Below are 21,549 nucleotides of genomic sequence, written 5' to 3'. Positions count from 1 at the left end.
TATTTATAAAATATCTAAACAGGTTTTTACCATGAAGTTAAATTTTCTGTGAATTAATTACTATAAGTTGAATACAATATGAATACAATATAACAGAAATGCATTTATATAGTTTAGTTCTTTAAGTGAAAACAATTTGTATGCTGGTGTGGAGCATAGCCTACAACCCAACCTGGAGTCCCAGTCTGAGCTACACATAGTGAGACACTAAAAATAAAGCAAAACAAAACCATACCACAAAACAAAACAAAAAATAGTCTTGAAATCCCAGCCTGCCAACTGGATATTTAGACTACAATGTGGTGGAGGAAGAATTCTAGGAAATTCTGAGTCATACATATATCCTCTTATTTTATTCTTTCAGGTAGATGTTTAAGGCAAATTAATCAGAATCCTATGCTGATAACCAAAGCAATTGCATGTGCTTATGAAAAACAAAAGTAGTTTCCTAGATAAAATAAGGTAAAATATTTGTAAACATGTAGAGTAACAACCATGCCAGTGGAGATTAGCTTATTATATTATATAAAAAAGTAATGTATTTCTATAATGATTATGGTTATAATTTGAAAAAGTGAAAAATGTGTGTAAAAACATAATTATGACATAAAAATTATTCACAACATCTAATATTTCATCTGAAACATGTTACTCAACAACAGTTAAGGACAGAAAATAAATATGAACATTAAAATGATATTCAATAAATATATGCATATGAGTGTGAGAATAATTATTTAAAGGCCATAAATATGAGATAGAGAAACAGAGAGTATATGGAATACTTTGGAAGAAGTGATGGGAAGGGATAAATATTTAATTATGTTATAATTTCAAAATTAAAAACAGTAAATAATTAAAAATATTATTTCAATGTAAAATTGAAGTTGATTATCAAAAATTCAATCTAACTTATTTCCTACCAATCTAATTCTCTGAAAATAATTATATATCACACTAAGTATAGTATAAGATATTTTGTGCTAATTAACATAAAATGTCTTTCTTCATACAATTTCCTACAATTGCTTTTGTTGTATTTTATTTTTATACTTTTTAAAACTGTGACAGAATGCAGTTATATTAAAATAACTTACAAAAATTTATTTTAAAACCTACTTGTCAGTATATGTAGTTAGGGTATATAGAATTTGGGAATATACATACATAGACATATATGTAGGTACATTTGTCAAAATAGTTTTTAATTTGCAGATGATAGAAATATAGTAACATCCTTTATGGTTTTCATTTGTAATTTATAGACATACTTCATTTATATGAAATTAGATTGCTTATGGATATAGAACTGATTTGCCGTGCCAGAAAAAAATTGTAGAAAATGAGGTACTTATGAATATTAACTTGGGTAATAAATAAACTTTTCTAAATAAGCAGACAACAGGCCTATTTCTTTAAAATGAGCTCTGAGAAGTTGTTAAAATTAGCATTCTTAGACTTCACTCAGACCTCATGACTCAGAATCATCCAGTGTGTGGTGTAGGAATTTCCATTTTAGTCAGTCCCCAAGTGATTCTCACAAGTTGTAAACAAGACACATACAAGTTGAGCAAATTTCAAGTTTGTGAAATTCTCATTCTAAGGAAAGGTGTAAGCTTTTAATATGCTTATTCCAGTGTTTTGTCTTAAGATTGATTTTGCTTTTATGTTGACACAAAAGGTGAGGTTAGTCATTTGACAAGAAGAAAGACTTGTTTGGAGTTTTATAAATAAAAATTTCCATTAAATGTTTCTTCTCTTCTCCAACAATGTTCAGTACCTTTCTCCTACTATTGTTTACAACATAGAACTTTAGGATTCCATTTTTTCCAGTAAACTTATTGTAACCCTCCTCCCCAATTCTACACTATTTTTAGAAGTCAAAGCTTCTGTTTTCCCCATCTATACTCAGCCATTCTGATAGATCATTTATTGGAATGCAGAAAATAAAACTTTGATCACATTCACTGCCCCAAACAGCAGTGGTTACTTCAACTATCATTACTTTGAAGATACAAAATTATTAGTCTAGAATTCTCATGACACATAAATCCTATCTTTTAGAACTATGTAAAAGGCCAATCTAGGCTACTTTTACAATTGTAATATGTATTATATGTAATCAAGTTTCAGCTTTTAGATGATAGAGTATTTAAATAGTTGACCTGTTACCAAAACACAAAAACAAAAGTAATAATAAAATAATAATAATTTTGAAGTAAACTAGACTGATTGAAAGTGAAATACATAACAAAATACTCAGAAGCTGTTTACCAATTGTTTACTAAAATCAATGTGAGTAAGAAGAAAAGATATATAAACCCATGTCTGATCTATATTTTATTCTATAGGCTTCAGGTTCAAAGAAGATAGGCCTTATTTTTTAGTGCTCTGATTTCCAAAACAAAGTTTACAAACTTTCATAAAATGTGTAATAGGACAAAGTATGATGCTTTTGCATTGAAAAGTGGTTAATGGTTCTACTATGACATGTGACATATGACACTGTTCCAAGGACGTGCTCATTTCCTCTTTCAGGGAAAACTTCTTACTCTTGTAATATTTTAAAAGCAAACTGTCAATACTCAAAGTTTATTGTAAAGGTAAAAGACAAGAAGAGTGGGGAACGGTAATGAGCTAAACTCATACTGCCTGCATCAATCTACAAAGTGAGACTTTAACTCTTTGTTTTTATTGAATGGCTGCTGTGTTCAAACTTGACATGTTCCATCCACAATACTAGAGAAAGAAGGTCAGAGATATGTACATAAATCTTCAACCAAACTAAAAAGTACTTAAGCCACAACCCCTCAGCTTAGTTATTACGACTACTACATCAGCTTCCAAAAAACTTTGGAGCAGTACCTTGATATTTTCTATAGATTTATGCTTTTATTGGAAGTTGGGGAATGCCACAAGCATAGGTGTAGTTTTAAAAATATGCTTTATTTCAAAATGGAAACACGGAAATGCATATTAAGAAAAGTGTGGACTTCTAGCTTGACATTGGTTCTAGTTGAAAAGTGTAACTTGGTGAGTGCTACTTCCATGGTGCACTGTCCTTGGAGGGATTCTACTCTCATAGGAAGTTCTACATAATCTAGAAGAAAAACATTTAAGGGAACACTCATGCTAAGGAATTTTACAGGTTCTCCTCCCCCCTTTTTGTGCAGAAATACTGTAATGCTCTCGTGCACACTTCACAATTTCGGCATTACAGTCATTTAGTTGAATATGTTTTCAAGACAGCAGCCAGGCCAACTCCGTTCTAGATAATCCATTGAACTATATTCACTGTCTCATGTGCAGGAGCCCCCCCCCCCCCGCCCATCTGAAGGCAGAAGTAGCAATAACCGGTGAGAGGGTCACCAGGCTTCTGTGCTGTGCCTTGGCCCACTGGCCTGACTACATGCAAGCTCTTTGCAGATTTAGGGATGCTGTATGAGGTTTGACAAGCCTGTTTCCATGGGGCCCTTAGCTGGACCGCTGTCCTTGGTGCTGAATCTTGTTTGCCCATCTGGGAATCAGCCGCCGGGTCAGTGGGGCTGGATAGGAAACCTGGGGTACTGAATGCTCCACGATCAAAGAATGTAGTGTGTAATAGAAACAGCTCTGCCCCTGCCCCCAATCCTCCCTCACACAGACCACGTTCATGCTCGCCAGGACCCCATTTGTAATTTTCTCCTCCAGACCCCCACCCAAATGCCTTCAATATGGCCTCAAATGCCGGCGTGTGCGAGTACAGCCCACTTTATATCAGATTGCAGCAAATTCAAATGCTATTCCCCGAACACGGAGTCCATAAGGTGAGCTTTAGCGCTCTGAAGCAAAACACAAATAACATCTAGTTCATTAACAAATAAACCAATATGTCCTTCCTCTCTCATCCATCTCTCTCTACCCCATATACTCACTCTTCCCTCAATTATAAAGCCTAAATCCCCAAAGAGTGTCTCAAATCTAGGTGGTCTCCCTACTTCCACATCCATATCTCTCCCCCACATCTCTCTAGAGCCAAACGAAGCTGAAAACGGCCCATCTTACCCCGGGTAGAGCGATAGCAGGAGCAGAATCCACAGCGTCATTTTCTGTGAAAATACAGGAGAGTAGACTGTGCTTCCAATGCTCCATGTATTTGGCGAACTCATCGCTTTTTTTTTCCTCTCGCCTCTCGCCTCTGGGTTGCAGAAGAATCCCTCCCCTTTGTATTATTATTATGCTGATGATTTGATGCTGGCTCCCCCCCCCCCACCTGCCTCTAGTAGGTCCCGTCACTCAGGAGATGTATTGCTACCAGCTTCGAAAATTAATATTCAGGGGCCAGAAATAAAGATCAGTACAAACGCTTGCAGATACCATCAAAGCGTCAGCTCAGGCAGCAGCTTCCAAGTCTGGGAGGATAATATAATTGAGGCAGGGGGATGGTAAACCCAGAGATGCACACGGAGGCAAATGAGAGAAACAGAAAGGCGCTCACATGCATGCCCTACGCACTCCCACGAACTCCCAGGGGTTCGTCCTTTTAGGTTTATTTATTTATTTGCTCTCTTTTCATATCTTTCTTTTTAGATGGGCCTGTGCTCTCTTTGTGAACCTCTGTCGTGTTTGTTTAAAAGAAATAGAAACAAAAACACTCACTGGAAGAAGCTCCATGCAGATTAACTCGTGCAGATTAACTGTGAGGTCAAAGTGGAAGAGACTGAAAGCTGCAGCAAGAATTAACACATGCCTGAATTCTTGCCAGCACTTTTTAACCCTTTCCTGTAGCCATATGCTAGGATTTCCATTTACAGGACAAAAGGAGGTGTTTCAGTATTCCAAGAAACAGAATCATTAGAGAAAGGGCTTTTTTTTTTTTGCCATATTTGAGAGGAATCCTTATCTTAAATTCATACAATCTTAAATCATAATTGAGTTGGTTGGGGGAGGGGCAAAAGGCAATGAGGAAGAAGGAGCTGTGCCCAGTGAACCATCCTGCTAGGAGAAGGGTTGAGTACACTTAAATGGAAAGAAAGCAGAAAACACTGATGGCATAAATCATGGTAGAAAGTCCATCTGTTGGAATGCTGACCAAGACAACTCCATTGAAATATGTGCTTGACTAAGGACCAGGAAATGGGGCCCTGAATTGCTTATGCATGCAGGTACCGGTGGGCAAAATAGTGGGAGATTTAACAAGGCAGACACACTTCTGTTTCTTCCATGACCTCTGACCTTTGTTACTTTAATTTTTAGATGTTCTGGAAACAATCTTGGAAATTCCCATATTAATATACTTTTTTCCTGATCAAATGAGCCATAGAGACAGAGGAATTCTCATATCCCAACCTAGTTAATCAACCCCACAGGAAGTCCCTATCTTATATCCTGGGGGGAAATGGCAGCCAAATGGTTCCCACTTCCTGTAGAATGAGCATCTCATATGCAAGATATTTCTTATAAAGTACACGTAAGGTAATTGTCTCAGCTTTTCATGGAAAGTAGCGGTGTGCCATCTCTAAATGAAAACCTTCTGTGATAAAGGATCATCCTGTACAAATGGTATTTGAGCAGAAAGTTTAGGGAATGGGAATTGAACACAATATAATAGGATCCCAGGTCCAACATTAACATTAGAATTACACCTAAGAAAATCAGAACTACTGATAAGTTCTGCCAATGACATAAGCCCAGCAGATTTCTTCTAGCAGATACACCAAGGAAACCTACAGGACACTTACTTTAAGCATAATTATTTATTGCATGTGGACAAAATCCAATATAAACACCCACAGCATTCACATGAGGCCAGTAGGTTTCTTCCCACTGTGGTTTCAACACTGGCAGAGGAAATTTAAATACCTTTTAGTGACATGGTCCCCACTCAGCTAGAGTAGGAAGACCATGGTTCCTCCTCACAGTCAGAATTGTATCTTATTCAGAGCTGAGTCAGTCTATAGTTACATGCTGTTGGTGACTATATCTAATGTGATCAAATGCAGCTTTAAGCATATTCTTTAGATACCTATAAAAAAAACAAGCAAATGCTATAAATATGAGACAGACTGGTTATTGATCACTAATATTACAGATCACCATACTCAGTGGAGTGGCTAGTGAAATGTACCTGTCACTTAATTCCAGTCAGAGTTGCTAGAAGAAATTGAAGTAAGACAGTTTTTTTTTTTGCCATATCTTAAATGACCAAGCCAAACAAGTAGACAGCCCACTAACTCGCTAATTTTTCTAGATGATATAAGTACTTGTCTGGGGAGAATCTTTTTTTTTCCCCTATGGGGCATTTCAGGAATTTCAATGTCTGTTTTCAAATAAATACAATTTGTCATTCACATAATGAAACCCATGGGAATAATAATTATCATTCACAAATTTTCATATACTCATTCTTCAGCAAAATCATAATAATCTCCACAAATTGTGATCTACTTCAATAACAGAATACCTTCTCACATATTAAAAGAACACATACAGAAAATTTTGTTATGTTTAGTGTCTGGGTACAATTTTAATTGTACTATTTATGATTAGTGTGCTTCATGTGCCCCAGTGGATCTTCCAATCTGAATCCTAGTCCTTGAATTAAGCTATTTTGATATGCTTCAAATATTTTCTATATTTTATTTTTGATGCTTAGAAATATACTATTTAATCATTTATTTTGTTATTATCTTACCCATATGTGCTTACCCAAGCACATATTTCAATTTATTAAATTTCTATCCATTACCTAATAAAATGAGGTTCATTTTATTGTAAACTATATGTATGCATATATCTATACATGGATTTAAATTATATTAAAATTTGAAAAAAGTTCTAGACAGTATATTGTAGGAAACTACCACTCACAATCTCTCAATACAAACAAATTGCCATTATATGAGAGTATTTATATTTATTGTTAGTGTTGTTAATGTTGTTTGTATTAAAATTTCAATTTTATTCTTAATTTAAAAGTGTCATAATAGTGTTATGTTGTGGTCAGTATCGATAGAAGCAAATTATGAGATTAAATATTGTGGGCCAGTAGAGTATTTATGTAGAATAGGATGATAGTGTTTCAAACTCTGAATTCAATTCTGGTACCTAGCCCCAAAAATAAGTCAGATGCAGTGGTCGCCTTCTGTATTGCAGGCATTTCTAACATGAAATAAGACCCAGAGACAAAAGAATTACCCAGAAGTAAGCTTGCAGAATTACATAGTCAGGAGCAAACTGTGTAGTGCAGAAACATCCAGAAAAACTACTCAATAAGATGGAAGAAAAGAACTGATTTTTGAAAGTTATCCTCTCTCAAAAGTTATATTCTGACCACCACAAGGATTCTCTGACACATACACATGTGCACACACACAAAGAGATAATAAGTAAATATGTAAATAAATTTTAAAAAATTTAAAAGTTAGATTGTATAGTTGCTCATGAGAAATTAAAATATAGCACTTAGATTTTTTAAATATTTTATTAATTTATTCACATTACATCTCAATGGCTATCCCATCGCTTGTATCCTCCCATTCCTCCCTCCCTCCCATTTTCCCCTTACTCCTCTCCCCTATGACTGTGACTGAGGGGGACTTCCTCCCCCTGTATAGGCTCATAGGGTATCAAATCTCTTCTTGGTAGCCTGCTATCCTTCCTCTGAGTGCAACCAGGTCTCCCCATCCAGGGGACATGGTCAAATATGGGGCACCAGAGTTCGTGTGAAAGTTAGACGCCACTCTCCACTCAACTGTGAGGAATGTCTTGTCCATTGGCTAGATCTGGGTGGGGGTTTGAAGTTTACTGCACGTATTGTCCTTGGCTGGAGCTATTGTTTGAACGGGATTCCTGGGCCCAAATCTGTCTATCATAATGTTCTTCTTGTAGGTTTCTAGGACCCTCTAGATACTTCTACTTTGCCATTCTCCCATGCTTCTCTCATCTAAAGTCCCAGTAGGAAGTCTTCCCCTCTGTCCCAGTTTCCTGGTAAGTCAAGACATTCATGGGACATGCCCCTTAGGCTAGTATGCAGATATAAGTGAGTATACACCATTTGACTCTTTCTGCTTCTGGGTTAACACCCTCATTATGATCATATCTAGTTCAATCCATTTGTCCACAAATTTTGGGAATTCCTTGTTTTTAATATATACAGAACTCAAGAAATTAAGCACCACCAAACCAAATAACCCAATTGAGAAATGGAGCTCAGAACTAAACAGAGAATTCTCAACAAAGGAATATGGAATGGCTGAGATATACTTAAAGAAATGCTCAATCTTCTTAGCGATCAGGGAAATGCAAATCAAAACAACTCTGAGATTCCATCTTATACCCATCAGAATGGCTAAGACCAAAAATTCAAGTGACACCACATGCTGGCAAGGATGTGGAGAGAGAGGAACACTCCTTCATTGCTGGTGGGAATGCAAACTAGTACAGCCACTTTGGAAATCTATCTGGTGCTATCTCAGAAAAATGAGAATAGGGCTTCCTCAAGTCCCAGCTATTCCACTCCTTGGAATATACCCAGAAGATTCCCCAACACACAACAAGAAAATTTGCCTAACCATGTTCATAGCAGCTTATTCATAATAGCCAGAACATGGAAACAGCCTAAGTGTCCCTCAGTAGAAGAATGGATAAAGAAACTGTGGTACATATAGACTATGGATTACTACTCAGCTATTAAAAACAAGGAATTCCCAAAATTTGTGGATAAATGGATTGAGCTAGAAATGATCATAATGAGTGAGTTAACCCAGAAGCAGAAAGACTCAAATGGTATATACTCACTTATATCTGCATATTAGCCCAAGGGGCATGTCCCACGAAAGCCTTCACTTACCAGGAAACTGAGACAGAGGAGAGGACATTCTATTGGGACTCTAGATGAGAGAAGCATGGGAGAATGGCAAAGTAGAAGGATCCAGAGGGTCCTAGAAACCTACAAGTAGAACATTATGATAGGCAGATTTGGGCCCAGGGGTCCCGCTCAAACTAAGGCACCAGCCAAGGACAATACAGGCGGTAAACCTTAAACCCCTACCCAGATCTAGCCAATGGACAGAACACTCTCCACAGTAGAGTGGAGAATGGGATATGACTTTCTCACATACTCTGGTGCCTCACCTTTGACCATGTCCCCTGGAGGGGGAGACCTGGTGTCACTCAGAGGAAGGACAGCAGGTTACCAAGAAGAGACTTGATACCCTATGAGCATATACGGGGGAGGTAATCCCCCACAGGAACAGTCATAGGGCAGGGGAATAAGGGGAAAATGGGAGGGAGGGAAGAATGGGAGGATACAAAGGATAGGATAACCATTGAGATGTAATAAGAATAAATTAATAAAGGAAAAAAAAACATTCTCATCCTTAAACACCATAACAAAAGGTGTAATAAAGATGCTATTCTAAATGCCATTAAATAATTGAGCAGAGTAAAAAAAAAATACTGAATACAAAGTTTAGAGGATGACTTAGTGGCTGAGAGCACCATTAATTCTCCCAGAAATTCCAAGCACCTACAGTGCCTCACAACGATTTGTAACTCCAGTTCCAGTGATGTCACATCCTTTTCTGGCCTCCATAGGCATCAGGCACTCATGTAGTGCACAGACATGCAAGCAAACAAATCACCCATACACATAAAATAACAATGTTTAAAAAGAAAGTACTGAATACAAGGGGAATATAATACAGCGAACATGCATAAAATAGCTGAATGCTGCATGAAAGTATCTGTGAATAAGAAGCATCATAAGTGTGGTGGCTTGAGTGAGAATGGTTCCCAGAGACTCACATACTTGAATGCTTAGTCACCAAGGAAAGAGACTGTTCGTGGATTAGAAAAATTAGAAGGTATGGCTCTGATGATATAGGTGTGACTTTGTAGAAGGAAGTGGTGTGTCATTGCGGATGGACTCTGATGTTTCAAAAGACCATGCTAGGTTCCCCCCCCCCCATCTCTCTCTCTCTCTCTCTCTCTCTCTCTCTCTCTCTCTCTCTCTCTCTCTCTCTCTCTCCTCTCTCCTTTCTTTCCCTTCCTTTCCTTTTCCTTCCCTCCCTCCCTTCCTCCCCTCCTCTCCCTCTGTGTGTATGGGTCTGCATATTGTTCATGCTGACTGTGGCTCATGGTGTAAAACTGTCAGCTACTGCTCCAGTGCCATGTTTGTCTCCTTCTAGCCACAAGGATATCATGGATTAAACATCTATGAGTGTGGCAAAGTCCCTATTAAATACTTTATTTTATAAGAGTAGTCTTGGTCATAGTGCTTTTTCACAGCAATAGAATAGTGACTGAGACAATGAGAAACAGAAGTTTATCTTTATACTGTTAAAATAATTGATTAACCATTAAGGCATTAAAAATTGTAAATGTACACTATTGAAACAAAGCTTTACATGGTGATCCAACAGCTGGTGGAGACGTAGGCATAGAAACACACATAGACACGCAGACACTCACACATAGATGCACACCCACACACACATAAAACGGCTTTTCTAGAGCACATTCTATAACTGCACAGTAGACTGCACACCAGACATTCCTATAAACTATTCATAAAATAAAAATCAGTGAATTCCAAATACAGATAGGATTACTATATCAGAATTCCCTGAGAAATCTATTGTAAATAGAGAAATCCAAAATGTTTGCATACTGCGCAAAGCCCTTCTGAAGAGCATGGTTCAAAGGTAAAGTTAGAGATATTTCACAAAAGAATGAAATGAAAACAGGCATATCAATATTCATGTTTGAAGCCAGGCAGATTTTGAGGAAGATTTGTAGCAATAAAAGCTTAGAAGACTAAAAGCTTCAAAATAATGATTGAAACATAGAAATTCAGAAACATAAAAAAGAGGAAATTAATTCAAAACAAAGAAGCTCTATGCTGTGTGTGTTCCCACCTGTACATTAAAGAAGAAGAGGATTTGTTCAAGTGGCATACAAGGATCCTGTGAGATCTGGCAGCATAAGAAACCCAGGTGTGGTCCAGCCTCATCCACCTGATCACATTTACCTCAGGCTACCTTCAAAACTGCTGTCTTTACTCAAGCCACACCGGTGCCTCACAGTATGTAGAACCCTTTTTTATGTCTCAGCTCTTGAGTTTTCACACATGTTCTTGTCTCTGCATAATAATGTTCTTTTCCTCCCTATTTATTTCCTACGTATTTTGCAGGTCCCTTCTTAAAGACATTTTCTTCCCTGACTAATCAATTAAGTCAGTTCTTCACATTAAGAAATATATTTTGTTTTGTTTTTATTATCAATACTAAGCCCATGGCAGTGGTTACTTAAGAAATTTTCTACCACTAAAGGTACATTTCTAGTTCTATCTTAAATATTCTAATATTTGAAACATAAATGATGCCCCTCTACAAGGTTGAATATTTGTTTGTGTTTTTTTTTTTTTTTTTGAGTTTTGCCTAGTTTTGCCATACATTTCTTGGTGGCAAAATTTTTGCCTTGTATTACCTGTGTTGTGGAATAAAAGTTAAATGACTGAGTATTTTATATCCAAATACTACTATTCATGTTATGCCCCATTTCTTGATTTTCATATACTATTTGAACATTAAAGAATCTTCCTGTAAGTTAGGTTAAAAAGATAATACAAGAGTACTGTTTAGTTTTCTCTTCCCCATAATAAAATAACTGACACTTAAAAATCTGTCTCCTAGGATATCCCAAATCCAATCAAACTGACAATAAAGACTAGTCACCATAAGAACACACAAAGTCCAAGTGACCTGGTATTCCTTATTTGAGTCCAAAGTTGTATTAAAGAAACATATTGCTTTGACATCAGTACTTAGATTTACAGAATTATCTGAATTCACCAAGTGATATAATGAACCCTTCATACTCAAGTAAACCAAAATTAATTTTGAACATAATTCCCCAGTTAAATATAGACAATATATTTTAACTCATGTAGGCTTTGATCTTTTTAAAAAAAACCTACTGTATTTGGGATTCTTTATTGCCTCTACCTCCCTTCCAACCCATTTACTCTAGATAGGACAAGAAGGTTAATATGGACAGGAAAAAATAGACCTTTTTTTTTTAGACTCATTTTCTTGGGGGCAATTCCACTCTTTGTTGTCAGGATGCCAGACGACCCGTTAAACACCAAACCAGAAATTTTAAAAAATGACAGCAGCAGGTAGCAGCCTAAGTGCCGAATCTTGAAGCATTCTCTGGAGCAGGATTTCTCTTTAGGAGCATCTAGAGGCAGAACAATGAACAGCGAAGCCATGTGAGTGATGCAAAACTGATTCATCTTTGTTATTTGTACTATGTATGCTCTCCTATAGTCCATATAAAATGTTTTGCAGCTGCAGAAGGCAGTTTCCCTTCCAGTGGACAGACACCACAAGTCTGTTAAACATCCCATATTTGAGATCAAACCAAAAGTATTTTTACATCCACTACAAACTCATTTTACCAAATCCTTCATTTATTGATTCCACAAGTTACCAGTGTCACACCACCTACTAGATGCTGAACAACACAGATATGTGTAAATTATTATATTTTTCCTCTCATAACCTATCAAGGTTTACTATTATGCTGCTTAATTATCAAGTTTCTTCATACACATTTTATGCAAAGTGACTTAAGCCGAAATATTTGTTAACTAACAAATTTTTGTGACAAATTAGGCAATTTTTAATATTGAATACAATGACAAGAAACACTTTTGAAATTACTAAAGCTTGTCATAGCTATGGAGTTAAGTGATTTAAAAATTTTTAATAACTTGGCCACATTCTAGAAATCAATATATAGTTGAGAATTCATTGAAAAAATACTGAATAAAATTTCAATAACAAAATTCTCTTCAGGAACTATCTGACTTCACTTTGGGAAAGAGGGAGGGGTAGAGAAAAAATTTTTAGTGTTAATTTTATTAATTTATTCAGATTACAACTCAATTGTTATCCCATCACTTGTATCTTCCCATTCCTCCCTCCCTCCCACTTTCATTCTATTCCCCTCCCCTAGGTCTATGACCGAGGGGGACCTCCTCCCCCACTATATGGTCATAGGCTATCAAGTCTCATCTTGGTAGCCTGCCTATTCTTTCTTTGAGTGCCACCAGGCCTCCCCACCAAGGGGAGGTGGTCAAAGATAGGGCATCAGAGTTCATGTCACAGTCAGTCCCTGCTCTCTACATAACTGTGGAGAATGTCCTGTCCATTGGGTAGATCAGAGTAGGGGTTGGATATTTACTACTTGTATTGTCCTTGGTTAGTGCAATAGTTTGAGCAGACCCCCCCCCCCGGGCCCCAATCCACCCATCAAGATGTTCTTCTTGTAGGTTTCTATGACCCTCTGTGTTCTTTTATTTCTCCATCTCCTATATTTCTCTTACCTAGAGTCTCAGTAGGATGTCCTCATACCTATCTCAAGCTCAGTCTTATTCATAATAGCCAGAACCTGGACATAGCCTAAATGTCCCTCAGTTGAAGAATGGATAAAAAAAAAAACTGTTGTACATTTACACTATGGAATACTACTCAGCTATTAAAAACATGTGGGGAGAGGGGATTGACTCTGACATGAACTCTGGTTTCCTATATTTGACCACCTCCCCTTGGTGGGGAGGCCTGGTGACACTCAAAGAAAGAAGAAGCAGGCTACCAAGATGAGACTTGATAGCCTATGACCATATAGTGGTGGAAAAGGTCCCCCTCAGTCTTAGACCTAGGGGAGGGGAATAGGGTGAAAGTGAGAGGGAAGGAACAATGGGAGGATACACGTGACAGGATAACAACTTAGTTGTAATCTGAAAAAATTAATAAAATTAAAATTATATAAAAAAATAAAAAACAAGGAAATACCGAAATTTTTGGACAAATGGATGGAACTAGAAATGATCATAATAAATGAGTTAACCCAGAAGCAGAAAGACTAACATGGTATATACTCACTTATAATTGGGCACTAGCCCAAAAGCCTTGTCCCACAAAAGAGGGACAGAAAAATATTTTAATGTTTAGTATTTAACGTTCTTAAGCCATATTTTCACCATCTACAAAATAGAAGTAATACTGGTAACTATCTTGTAGCCCATTACAAGCTAATGAAATCATCTCAATCAAGTACTAATAATTATGCGGAGCAGATAACTAGCCCTTTGAAAACAGTAAGGGCCCCCTGTTGTATTGTGTAATGGTATATTTACATAAATCTTGTGTAACTGGATTAATATATAAACATAGATAATATATTACACAATTGGATCTTATTATATACATATAACCTTTAAACTTTTAATTTAATTTCATAGTTGCATAAGATATACATTACATTCAGAGTCCCAAATAGTCCTATAAATATATATGACAACAATAAACTGTTATGACCCAGGATGGATTCTTAACTCCTGTTTTGGAGGAAATTGAGCATAATACAACCAATAAGTAGTAAAATACCACACACACATCTACTGTCTTCATAAATTACCAGTATTTTTCTTTTACGTCTAAATACCTTAACATTGGGGACATTTTAATTTTACTCTCACAGAATCCAAATGTATATAAAAATCTCACACAAATGTTGGCATTGTCAAGGACAGTTCTCTTATTATTTACTTTACATTCCAATTTCAGAATCATTTCTGAAGCATTTAGTAATACAAATTATTAAGTATACATGACTTATATATATACCTCGCTGTATGTACAATGCCCAGAGTCTACATCATGAGTAGTCTGTGTCTAGCTAAGGATGAAGATTGACCAAGCACAGATCATTAACTTCTAGGGAGTAGATTTTACCTGTTTCAAATTCTGTAAAGCTTTCCTATGATAAAAACAGAACAAAACCAAAAAATATTCTGTGGACTTGAAAGTGAAACAAAGTAATTTTTTCTTTAATTTAGAATAATCTAAAGAGTGCAAAAATTATTTCCTGGATATTAATTGCTTATTATGTAGGAGTCATATACATACTGTTCTACAAACCATTTGGTTATGATATTTTTTTGTTTACAAAGGCTGTATCATTGGAATTTCTTGTGGAATTAACATAGAAAAAAAGATACATTTTATTCTAGTCTATTCTGTGTCCTAAGAGGACATAGTGATTGACAAATTACAAACATTTATGATACAATATTTGCTTGTATTGTGTGGTGGCAGAAGGAGCAGATAACTTGTTTTGGTTTGAATGCATGTGCTAGATTTTCATGTCTTGTGAACTTAGTTCAAGGTAAAATTGTTGGAAGATGTTGCCCATCAGAAGGTACTTTCTTCATGACTTCTCTGCTTTCATAAAGGGGCTGCAGTAATGAATGATCAAGTTCAATCGTGATTTGTACTCTAGAAATTCTCCCTTATGTCCTAAAATGGCACAGCATGTAAACTATTGCTGCCTCCCAGCTCCATGATCATGTTTCATAGGAAACATAAATGAGAGCAAAGGGATGTTATTTGTTATGTAGTTTCCTCTTTCTGGGATGCTATCATAGGAATACAAAGCAGGCTGTGGCAGCAGCAATGTGATGTCACAGTTGAAGAATATTTTCATTGACAAAAGATATAAAAATGTGTTTTAAAGTATGCTTTTCTTCATTGAGCTCTTCAGATGATGTTAAATGTATTCATGAGCCCTGAAAATTAATCTTCTATTATTTGGGTTCATGGCTAGATTATATTTTCTTTATATTTAGGACAAAGGATGTTTCCTTTAAATATAGAAATGTGTCTCACTCAAGATTCTCTACCAACACCATGAGAACCACATCCTATTTAGTTGATTTAGATTCTTGATCTCCATAAAAGGACAAGATAGAGATGTGAAAAAAGTCAGGTGAACGTCCTGAATTGAATGGAATTAAAATGAATTTCACACTCCATCTGAAACTAAGTTGAAGTGTGAAACTTGTTAAAAATAGCTGATAGTGTTATTATTGCCTTATGGGTCTTCAGAATTTTAAAACTTAATTCTCACTGGCAACACCCCTCATGATTGTTATAAGGCTGTGTATATAGATGTTGATACAGATAATTGTTATTTCATTTTTATGTAATGATGTGGAATGACCAACATGCATAATGTCTAGATGGTCAAATTAAAGTTCAGGGAACACTTAGAAGTGATGGACTTAAATTCGATGGATATTATGAGCAGATTGCTGGTCATTTTCTCTAGTCATTACTTCCCTCTGGTGATATCAAGAAGGGTATACTGTGCACATCTTAGTCTTCTCTGAGGTAAATTTCTGAATCAGCCATTTATGTTTAGGTAAATATGCTAGCAAGGAGCAGTTAACGGAGTATGTTGTTTTTGTTCACCTTGCTTGAGGATGAGTAGAGGGATGTGGTAGCTCCAAACCATCAGATTAAGCAATGAGTAATGTTCATGATCCTTACAACATTCACTATTGCATTATATTCAGTTAGTCATATATGTATTAAAATAATTTATATTACTTCCCATAGAAAATAAACATATAAATATATACATGCACATATACATCATGTATACATGACATTATACCTAGTATATCTCATATATTATACTTTATTTAAATTGTATATATTGTACAGATTACTATTGTATCTGAATTCTAAAATTTTAAAAATCTGAATGAAAAATTTAAATATAGTTACTAATAAGTGTTACAATGATTTCATATTACTATGGGAAGTACTTAAGGCTATGTTTTCTTAGTCTACATATAAAAGAAAGTGTCTTAGTCACAGTCATAGGGGAGAGGAGTAGGGGGAAAGCAGGACGGAAGGAGGAATGGGAGGATACAAGGGAGGGGATAACTATTGAATTGTAAATGAATTAATTAATTAAAAAGTGTAAAAAAATCTATAAAGAGAAGCAGCAAAGCAGAAAGGGAATGTTATTAAAACAGCAGTATTTTGGGGCTGACAGGGGGATATATTATTTTTTTATTCTTCTTTGAAATAAAAGAAAAGAAAAGAAAGTGTCACTCTCAGGTGCTTGAGACAAATAAACAACCTTCTGCCATATCAAGCAACGGGGAGTTTACACGGTAAAGAGGGCTGTTTTATCCACATTTCCTCCTCAAGGCTTCTCAAGAATGTCATCAGCTAACCACAATAACCATCTCAGATGTTCATTTCATAAAAAAAAAATCCATCTAAAGCTAAAAGTAGAATCTGAGCGCAATTTACAAGATAGGTTAAATATTATTTAGAATTTGAAATGCAGATTCTAGCTTGTTTTCCTGCATTGTGATAGCAATTCATGCCTAAGGCATATGCAGGGTAATATAACTCACCAGGATCTAATCCTGGGTGGCCTTTTCTACTAGGAATTAATGTGTCAAATTAGTGTTTTGAGAACAATTCAGAGAAACACAGAATCTGTGACTCTTAGGAATAATTGGGAAATTGACCATGGCTAGGTAACCAACAAACAACAAGAAAATTTGCTCAACCATGTTCATAGCAGCTTATTCATAATAGCCAGAACATGGAAACAGTCTAAGTGTCCCTCAGTAGAAGAATGGATAAAGAAACTGTGGTACATATAAACTATGGATTACTACTCAGCTATTAAAAACAAGGAATTCCCAAAATTTGTGGATAAATGGATTGAGCTAGAAATGATCATAATGTTAACCCAGAAGTAGAAAGACTCAATGGTATATACTCACTTATATCTGCATACTAGCCCAAGGGGCATGTCCCACCAAAGCCTTCGCTTACCAGGAAACTGAGACAGAGGAGAGGACATTCTATTGGGACTCTAGATGAGAGAAGAATGGGAGAATAGCAAAGTAGAAGGATCCAGAGGGTCCTAGAAACCTACAAGTAGAACATTATGGTAGGCAGATTTGGGCCCAGGGGTCCCACTCAAACTAAGGCACCAGCCAAGGACAATACAGGCTGTAAACTTTAAACCCCTACCCAGATCTAGCCAATGGTCAGAACATTCTCCACAGTAGAGTGGAGAGTTGGATATGACTTTCTCACGTACTCTGGTGCCTCATATTTGACCATTTTCCCTGGATGGGGAGACCTGGTGGCACTCAGAGGAAGGACAGCAGGTTACCAAGAAGAGACTTGATACCCTATGAGCATATACAGGGGGAGGAAATTTCCCTCAGGAACTGTCATAGGGGAGGGGAATAAGGGGAAAATGGGAGGGAGGGAAGAATGGGAGGACACAAGGGATGGGATAACCATTGAGATGTAACAAGAATAAATTAATAAAAAAAATTTTTAAGGATAATTTAAAGACATTTGTATCAAATGAATTAAACATTGTACTTTAGAGTTAAGAGTTTTAATTTTTCCTAGTCTACTTTCATATATAAGTTCCATACTTAACTAGTATCTTTATGGATTTTGAATTTTGAAAAAGTAAAAAAAAAATTATGTTTGTTTGTGTTGTGTTTGCATGTGTGCAAGCCATGGATATTCAGGTGCTTGTGAAGGAGAAGAAAGGGTGATAGATTAGCTAAGGCTGGAGTGACAGGCCAGTGTCACTGTCAGTTCCCAGTGTCAGTGCTGGGAACCAATAAAGATAAATGAATTACAATAGTGTGTAGGAAGGCTTATACTACGTAAAGCTTATGTTTGGTGTTGAACAAACACATTAAAAAGTATAATGAAATGTGTGGTATTAAGAAACAAAGTAACATCAAAGCTTGGGTAATTGTATAATTTCACATAAAGTTTTTTATGTGGACTAAAGAGTAAGTGTACACACCCCCGTTAAATAGGGTAACAAATACCTGACTAAAATACTTCACAAGTAGATGCCATTCAAAAATATGTCTGTGTAATTCTAGTGAAGTATATAGAGCACCGAATGTAATTAGCACATAAGAAGCTTGTTTGTGATACGGATAATCATAAAAGCTCTGCTGTTTAGTACATGGAAGCTGTGCTTAGATTGAATTAGAAGCAGAGGTATTGTTAACTTCAAGTTTTCAAAGGTGTAGCTGAAGCCACAGTGGGAACATAGCGGAGAGTGGGAGGAAAGGGACATGACTTAGATGGCAAAGATGCTGAAGGAATTCCTTCTAATACCATGAGGATGTGCTTCAGGAGATCAGCTCTTGAGATCAAAATGATCATTTTTTCCCCCAGACTAAGCCCTAATACTTATTAGCTATATTATCTTAACAAGGCAAAACAAGGACCTATAAACCTTTTCTCTAACATGAACCTAAATTTTACACCTGTTGGGCCAATTACCCTATCTTTCAGAAGAAAAAAATTTAAGATAAAGAGAAATAGTATGAAAGAAACCTTTAAGAATCACATCAAAGGGAGGGTGTTAACCTGATTGTGTGATTTTTAGGTGGGCATGTTTTATTTCTTTCCCACTGTTAGTTGGTCAAGTGTGTATGTCTATAAGTTGTATGAAGGATTGGATAGTACTTTGTACTAGTGTAATCAGTTTGAGAAAGCGCTCAATGTTTGTAACTGAAAAAGCAATCCCCATAGTAGAAGAGAAAGAATGTTTCAGTTGTCATATGAACATTGAAACCCTTTCCTTCTTACAACTTACAAATGAAAGGGCATTTTCAATATAATATCACTTAGACTATAGTCAACATAGAGATGCACAATTAATCCCAGTGCCCAGAAGGGATTGAGTTCTCAGCCTATAATGGGACACCTTTATTAACTACCCACAGAGACCCAAGGAAAATCTCTTGAAAAGAAGATGCAAGAATGAAGAGCTGACGGATGGCAAGAATACTGTGAGATTCTGTTTGCTGGACATATTATAGCTATAAAGCTCCTAAACTGATGCCAGCTGTGGCTGCCTGCACAACACCTACATAAGATTGAGGCTGCCAAAGTGTTCCCATAGATGAAAAAGATGATCTGTGCTGTTAACTTCCTAACAAGGAGTTATGTGCAGTTGGTAGATTCTGGAGAAGGGAATATCATTTTTTTATTGAGCACATGGCCCCTGGTAGGTTTCCCATGCTCTGCCAACAGGCCTTACATCCACACATATCTGAGTAGCACTGGCACACCTCTCTCTTATTAGTTATTATATGCCTAGTAGGCAGCCTTGAAATTATGAGCAATACAGACAAATAACACTCTATGTCATGAGAATATTGTATTTGTATATTTAAGTGTGGGGTATATGTGTGCATGTGTGTATGCATGTGTGTGTGTGTGTGGGTTTGTGTGTGTAACAATTAATAAAAAAGAGTCTATGAACTTGAAAGTGCAAGGGGAGGTGCATAGGAGGAGTTTGAAGGAGTAAATGTAAGGAAGAAATGAAGTGATTATATCACTTTTTAATATCAAAGTATTTTAAAAATAAACATAAAAGTTCACATAGCCTAGCATCTGAAAAATCCTCTCCCTGGAAATGAAGCATTCCTAGCACATCAGCCCTACCCAATGATGCTCACTCACCCAAAAACCCCTATCCACTTCCCCAAGGTTCATAGAGCTCTTATCCCTGCCCCCATTAAGGAGAGCTGCATCTCCATCTGATTTCCACGCTGCTACCCTGTTTCCTCTCTTCATGTGGGAAGAGCAGGGGCAGGATGGCAGAGGTCTTGGCGAGATAAGGGAAACCAAGGGCAGGAGCTTCCCTGAGACAAGATAGAGACCTGTGGTAGAATTGGCTCATGGGAGGATCTGGTGTGACTCTTGCTGAGATTCCTCATACTAGGGGTCATGGAGATTAAAAAGACAACCTTAAGGACAAGACTTCTAGTGTAGGGAGGGGAACCCATAAAAACCTTCCACACAAAATTTACCCTACCTACAAGAAGTGAAGAGATAATTACAAAACGGAGAATGAGAGAATATCCAACCAATGCCTGGCACATCCTGAGACCCACCCCATGGGATAGAGCCAATCACTGACACTACTAATGATACTCTACTATGCTTGCAGACAGGAGCCTACATATCTGTACTCTGAGAGGCTCCACACAGTAGGAGATGGAAACAGATGCTAAGACCCACAGCCAAACATTACTCGGAGCCCAGCAGAGAGTTTCACCATCTGTGCAGATCCCCTGATGGGTGGAGGCTCTCAAAGGACATTTGTGTTGGGCTAATATCCACTTATAAGTGAGTATATACTATGCATGTCTTTCTGGGTCTTGGTTACCTCACTAAGAATGATCATTTCTAGAAGTATGGGGAGATGGAAGGACCCAGAGGGTTCAACAGCCCCATAAGGAGACCATCAAGGCCAGCGGATCTCGACCCAGGGAGGTCTACATAAACTATTTATTCAACCAAGGACAATGCATGCAGTAAACCTAGACCCCCTGTTCAGATCTAGCCAATGGACAGCTCATTCTCCACGGTTATGAGGAAAGTGGGGACTGCCTCTGACATGAACTCAGATGCTGCCATTTTGATCACTTCCCCTTGGTGGGGAGACCTGGAGGGCACAAATTCAGACAGCAGGCTATCTGGATGGGACCTGATAGGCTGTGGTCATATAGTGGGGGAGGAGGTCCTCTTATGTCACAGGTCTAAGGGAGGAGAATAGGGCAGAAAAGGGAAGGAGGGAGGGAACTGGAAGATACAAGGGAGAGGATAACAATAGGTATATAATCTTAAT

At 37.0% G+C, this 21,549-nt stretch overlaps 1 protein-coding gene across 2 annotated transcripts in view; it reads right to left on the bottom strand.

Annotated features, from left to right (window-relative positions):
* Positions 1-4,466, bottom strand: part of GABRG2 (gamma-aminobutyric acid type A receptor subunit gamma2) — an 89,251-nt gene extending 84,785 nt beyond the window's left edge. The window contains exon 1 of one of the 2 annotated variants that reach the window (XM_084761921.1): positions 4,045-4,466. In XM_084761921.1, the coding sequence (XP_084618047.1) occupies positions 4,045-4,148 (104 nt within the window). In that variant the 5' untranslated portion in view covers positions 4,149-4,466. The remainder of the gene's footprint in view (positions 1-4,044) is intronic. The other variant, XM_084761920.1, reaches the window with a different exon arrangement.
* Positions 4,467-21,549: the final 17,083 nt, after the last annotated feature.

This window comes from Acomys minous, assembly GCF_964271855.1.
Source record: "Acomys minous genome assembly, chromosome: 16".
NCBI lineage: Eukaryota > Metazoa > Chordata > Mammalia > Rodentia > Muridae > Acomys > Acomys minous.
The sequence above is the reverse complement of the archived record's forward strand: the minus strand, read 5'-3'. Positions and strand labels throughout refer to the sequence as shown.